A 6,308-nucleotide genomic window follows, 5' to 3' on the forward strand; every position below is an offset into this window, starting at 1 on the left:
CCAGTGCAATTTTCAAAGGTTCAGTCTGTCATCTTAATTCAAAATGGCAGCCAACAATATACAGATAGAGATGAAAACCTGCTCCCTGATCTCCAGAAACAACATGCAAGATTTGGTTACACAATCTCAAGAGATGTCCCAGTGTACTGTGAACAATTTTCCAAAGCATTTAAAAATATTTTTCAATACCCCCCCACCCCAATTCTTGCTTCCTAATGATACAGTTGATCATATACGGCATGTAACATTAAGTCTCCATTTCCCATGGTTCACTCCCCACCTTTCAGGGGAACATTAGACAAAAACAAAACGTAAGTCACGATTTGCCACAGTTTGTCTTAAGCATGATTTAATCATGAATGTCTCTCTCCGTCCTGGGTGGATACAACACTCCCCCTTCCTGCACAATCCCTGCCTGATTCAAAAAAAGTCCTCCTGTGGTTTGTCATGTCTGAACCTGGAGAATAAGTTCAACTCCAATCAACTAATTTTGTTTCCAACACTGACTTAGTATACCAGCCCTAAAATAACCATTAACAAATATAAGTAGAAAACTTTTCATTAGTATAGCATGTCAGCAAGGTAGGCAGTCCTCTCCTTAGGAGTGTAATGTTTTTTGAAAGAATTCATGCCCAACAAACTTAGATGAGAAAGTAGGGTGAATGGTTCGAATCCCTTTATGCTGTCTACAGCTATAAATTCAGCTTCCAATGATGAACGCTTCTGCAGCTTCAGATGAATTAAAACTTATGCATTGTTGTGGCCATGCAGAGGACAGGTGATGGAGAAATGCTTCAAAATTATTTTCCCCGATTTTAGGATTTTGTAGCAATCTACTGCTTTGATTCCCTTGTACACACCAATTTATGTAGTTAGTGTGCATATGTGTGGGTGCATGTGCTCTGAACGCAGGGCTGCTTGATCATCGGGTATTGTTCCAAAAGCTGAAATTGTTGGATTCTGCTTTGACTTAATGTTACACTTGAGTCGAGGAAGATGTGAACAATTAACTTTTATTTTCTTACACAACAACTCCTAAAGTTTAAGAGAAGCCTGAAACAGGACTCAACAGACATGGAACTTCTTCTCAATTGCCACAAAGTCCTTCCTTTTCCAGAGGAAGGACTTGGTTTTCACTTAAAGAGTCAGAATTTACTAACCAACAGTAAAGACAAAGTCTAGATTGAGGCAGGCTCAGTTTACCTTCCCCAGTGATAACACTGAACATTTTATAAAATACAGTATAAAATGGAAGAAACCCATAGCTAGGGCACCATGGAGGAGGGAGTGGTTATTCCTCAGAAATACCTATAACTCTGGCTGTTGTGACTTATTAAAAAAAGGAATAAGAATGCACTTCAAATATATCTCCCTTTTTCCAATTCAATCTTGGGCAGGCCTTTGAATTTTGCTGTGAAATCTTTGCTCTCTCCAACTTTCTTGCCTGCCTGTTAAAATGGCTCTCCTACCACACTGAACATGTACATGACAATGTTTTTGGTAGGTTTCTGCCATTTTACTTTGCAGTGATGGATCTTTTCCTTGTTTTCATTAACAGTGGAGATCTCAGATTCTCTTCCACCGTCACCCTTGACTAAAGAAGTCACCAAGAGATTCTCCACGCCAGAAGCTAATCCGGTGTCGACAGAGCCTGCCTGGCTGGCCTTAGCCAAGAGGAAAGCAAAAGCCTGGAGTGACTGTCCCCAAATCATTAAGTAAACGATACTGGTTTTGCTCTTTTTCTGTTGTTTATTAATTGCTCTCTCCTCTTTATTTGTATTTTCACATGACAGAACCAACTGGGACAAAAATAAGTGCATATCCTGAAGGATGAATAACATTTTTAACAGTTTTACCCATTTTTCCTGGCTCACTGCAGATTTCACCTACATTTTAGAATCTTTTGCATCGAAAATCTAGGGACTATGGAATAGAGGTTTAGGCACAAAGCTCAAGTTTCATCTCTCGTGAAAGCATATGGACGTTATGTGTTAGGGGTTCATATCACTTTAAGGATCGGTGCCGAAATGTTCCTGAATTTTGGCTTTGATGGTATGGATTTCAATTTGTGTGTGTTTTTTTTTATATGTTGCTGCAAAGCAGATATCCCAGCCACTTAAGCTGCTAAAATGAATGTAATGCACATGTTGTTTCCACTTTTGAATGGAGAAAGTAATACCATTTACTGATAAATTTATAAATCTCTACAGGATTCTGGAAGACCTGCCTTAGTAGTAGTAAAGAGAGTATACTATGGTTACCTTTTCTTAATGTTGCAAATAATTTATGGATGAATTTAAAATAATTAAGTTCAATTTGTGACTGATAAAAGCACCGATACACCCAGTCCTACCGTGGAATTTGCAATATAGTAGCATCTCTCAGTTTGGAGCTATTAATGGAGTTTGCTCTCCTGTAATGAGAACCCATCAAGGTATTTTCACAAATTCAATATTTTGTTTTAAAAAGCTTAATTGTGACAAAAATTGCCTTTATCAGCTGCTTCTAACTGGAAATATATATAAATAATTAACATGCTGAAACAGGGTGGCATCAAATATGCATTTTCCTGCAATGGTTCTCCAAACAATGCAGAAGCTCTCATGCAAAATCCATGACAATATTTTCACTGCAGAAGTAAGCTATACTGGTAATATATGGTAATAAGCTATACACCTCCATCTTTCAGTGATTGGTCGCACGGCACAGATAAAAATAGGATTAAAAGCACATGTGAAGGCAGGACGACCACAAACACTAATCTTTCAAATTATACATAATTTAAATATTATACAAAAACCCACTTAGCCAGTAACTATCCCTATGCCTAAATGGCTGCATATTAGGAACAAAAGGAGACATGATTCCAGCTTTGTGAAAATGGAGAAAATGGAGAATTTCTGAACTGCAGGAACTAGACTGTTTGGACTTCATTCTTATGGACCTTAGATTGCATATTCTCAGGAAAATAATTGTTTTCTGTACTTAATTAGCACTTTGATTTTCAACATCTGTGCCGGCATATCTGCATGTTACGCTGGCAGAACATGACTTCAGCACTTTTGTTAATGGCATGTTTTAAAAATATGTAGTTACTGTTAGATACTCGGTACAGGAAGTCGTAGAACAGACTTCAGATTGTAAATCTGGCTAAAGAACATTGCAGGGATAAGTGTAATTTCTTTGCATGTAAGTCTTATTCCCCTTTAAATCTTTTTATCTCTAAAATGTGGAGGAAACAGTGATGTGTTTTTATGGTTACTTTTAAAATTGCTTCAAATTCAAGGATCACCAAATAGGTCTACAAGGTATGGAATTCAGATTGTTCCAGTAGATACGAACTGGTTTAAACAGAACTTCAGTTTGCCTGGTTTGTGGATTCTACAGCAAATGGGGTCTTCTAACTATTCCACATAAAACTAGTTAGATTTTTAAAGCCCCTTTTGTTCATAAGAGGCAAAGGTGCATTTTGATTAACTAATGGCTAATTCAACAGGATCCCTCATAGTACCACATTTGTTTTGCCAGAATAATGGAAGAACTCAATAATTAATCCAAGGAACATTTTGAGAACTGCAGTTCTGCTCCAGAGTACATTTTTAAGGCAGCAGATGCTGTTAAATGAATAGGCATCCTACAGAGGAAACAAAAGGTCAGTTGTGTTTTTGTAAAATTGCAAGCACAAAGGGGTTTTGGCAGTTATGTAGCTGCTACACGAAGCGATGTCCATGTGGTTATTGGGCTATCAGTGTTGTTTTTGGTTTCATATTTAAATTCAAACCATAAGCGTTCCTAAATAACCCATCAATTTCAGGATTGTTACGTATGTTTAAAGCAAAAGCAGCCTTTAGGATTTCGTGGGAATCAAGTTCATAAAGAGCCAGTTACTTGAAGAATTGAAAACAGCTCATATGCTTCCACTTAAGCGGCAAAGATTTCAACCAATGTAACAGGTATGTTGAGGCTTTTTGATTAACCCATGGCACAAACCCATATACCTACGTAATACAAGCACAGATGGGGCTCCTTCTGGCCAGCAGGGACATGGTGGGAAAAGTCTGTTTGTGGATGTCCATCTCATGCAAAACTTACTGGTGACCCTCCTTTATTTTAGAGAGAGTTAACCTGCTGACACCAGGAAGAGCTCCTGCTGAATGTTGGGATAAGTAGCACATAGTACAGCCTGTATACAAAGGAAGTACAGGCCTGCCTTGATTGGCGCAGAAGCCTCTTGCTGGTGGCAGAAAATGTTTTTAAAGCACACTTAATCTAGTAGTGCTTAAACTGGGAATTGCATAAACTGCAATTACAACTTTGTTTCCTCGAATCCATTTGGGAATAGGAGAGCAAGAAAGGGGAATGTGGGAGTTGAAAACTGGAGAGTTGGGTGGGATGAATAATAATTTTAGGGGGAAAGGTGCTACTTGCATGATAAAAGGGGAGGTGGGAAAGACCTACCAAATAATTCTAGACACACTGTTAGCATAGAGCGTATAGTGAGTAAATAGTTCAAAAGCTTCAGAAGCAAAGTGTTTTCAAGCATGAGGGGGTCTAGTGTACGAAAATAGTATTCAGAGGCTCTGATCCAGAGAACCAAGGAAACCAGAAGGCTGTGTATCCCCTGTTCAACAGGAATACCATCAGCATTGATAGCCCTGAGCATACTGTAGGCAGTAAGGGACACCTGGACTTAAGTTGGGAGGAACCCACTTTCCCTTCACTCTACTTTACACATGATCAGGGTATCAGTTGATGTATTGGTTACACTGCAAGGTGTGCTGCCCCTGCAGATATTTATTTCCCCAGTCATTTGATGGGGGAGGGGGGTGTCCAAAGCAGCACTCTGTTGCATTTATAGGAAGGGGAAACCCATTTCCATTCATGAATCAGTATCTGGATCAGAGTTGGGGGTATGTACAATATTGGTTTGGAAACCGTTTTAGAAGCCTATATTTTCAACATTTTCATTTCATGTAAAAGTCAACTTGAAAATTTTGCACTAAATACCAATGAAGTGTTACTTTGCTTAAGCTCTGTCACAGCCTTTCTACTGAACAAACATGGCATTTATTCAAAACACTTAAAAAAACTGATCTGACCACTATGTAGAATATGGTCTCAACTTTTGGTGGCGGTGGAGTAACTTATATACAAAAGACTTAAGCTATAGGAAGTTAATCATATCCAAGTTCTGTTGAAATTAATAGGGCTTAAGCCAGTTATGAAAAATGTTGTATTGATTTCAACAGGAGTTGGGCATCACTAACGTTTGGGAACAAAATATTATTTCTGAGGTTACAGATGCTTAACCTCTGTTGTTCATATAGTGGTGTATAAAATTATGAACAAATGTACAATTGTGGGGTTTTGTTTTGTGTACTTTTTTAATTTTTCAAATGTTTTAAAGTGCAATTGTTTCTTATACTAATGTCATTTTAATTCCTATTAAATTATAATCTGCTGAAAGTTATCAGAAGATGTACGTATTCATTGTCTTTTTGTTACAAATGTCAGGTTTATCTTCCAAGAAAAGCCTGAATTGCTATAGGTATCTAATTATGTGTTTTTACCAACAATAAAACCTAAGTAAAATGATCTATGACTACGGGATATATTAGTGCAATTTCTCTTTTTGGTTTTTGATCGTCAAATTTTAATGTAAATGGTTAATCACGGAAAATTTGTTCTATTTCAATAAAAAAAGACAAGTGTTTATGTAGCTTTGAAAGTACTTTTTATTTATGTTTTAAGGTGAAGAGGAGGTAGGACGTCCTGTTGTGCAAACAGCAATCCTTGTCTTGGTGGGACACTTATCCCCGCACATATATCGTATTGCAATATATGATAAAAAGTTAAACAGTGAACCCTTGAACCCTATCAGCTCATCCATTCCTGCAATATTCAGTACAGTACTTTTCTATCACGCCATCAGTGTTGGGGGTTGATGCTGCTCTCAAAATGCTCAAGCCATGTTTTCGAAATGCTTTGTATTAGCAAATCCATAACTTCAAATGACTCTCTTTCTTAAATATTATATGCTGGCTTTTGCGGGGATCAAAATTATTCCACATTCTAAAGTGCCCTCATAAAATATAGTATGGCATCTAACACAACCATGGTCAGTACATTTTAATATATTAGCCAGTGATGACCATGGCTATTAAAATATTTTTATGTAAAGTACACAAGGTAACTTGACGTCAAGAGAACTCTGTTATGTCAGGAAGCTCGGATTAAGTTACCGTATTTTTCGCTCTATAGGACGCACTTTTTCCCCTCCAAAAACGAAGGGGAAATGTGTGTGCGTC

At 37.6% G+C, this 6,308-nt stretch overlaps 2 protein-coding genes across 7 annotated transcripts in view; one reads left to right on the forward strand and one right to left on the reverse strand.

Moving 5' to 3' along the window:
* CRACD (capping protein inhibiting regulator of actin dynamics) overlaps positions 1-5,719 on the forward strand; it is a 116,080-nt gene extending 110,361 nt beyond the window's left edge. For 4 of the 6 annotated variants that reach the window (XM_083457964.1, XM_083457963.1, XM_083457965.1 and 1 more), the window contains one exon: positions 1,559-5,719. In XM_083457964.1, the coding sequence (XP_083314090.1) occupies positions 1,559-1,719 (161 nt within the window). In that variant the 3' untranslated portion in view covers positions 1,720-5,719. The remainder of the gene's footprint in view (positions 1-1,558) is intronic. The other 2 variants (XR_014515335.1, XR_014515336.1) reach the window with 1 other exon arrangement.
* LONRF1 (LON peptidase N-terminal domain and ring finger 1) overlaps positions 1-6,308 on the reverse strand; it is a 213,769-nt gene that overhangs the window by 105,070 nt on the left and 102,391 nt on the right. The window lies entirely within an intron of this gene.

Source organism: Podarcis tiliguerta, assembly GCF_965153285.1.
Source record: "Podarcis tiliguerta genome assembly, chromosome: 9".
NCBI lineage: Eukaryota > Metazoa > Chordata > Lepidosauria > Squamata > Lacertidae > Podarcis > Podarcis tiliguerta.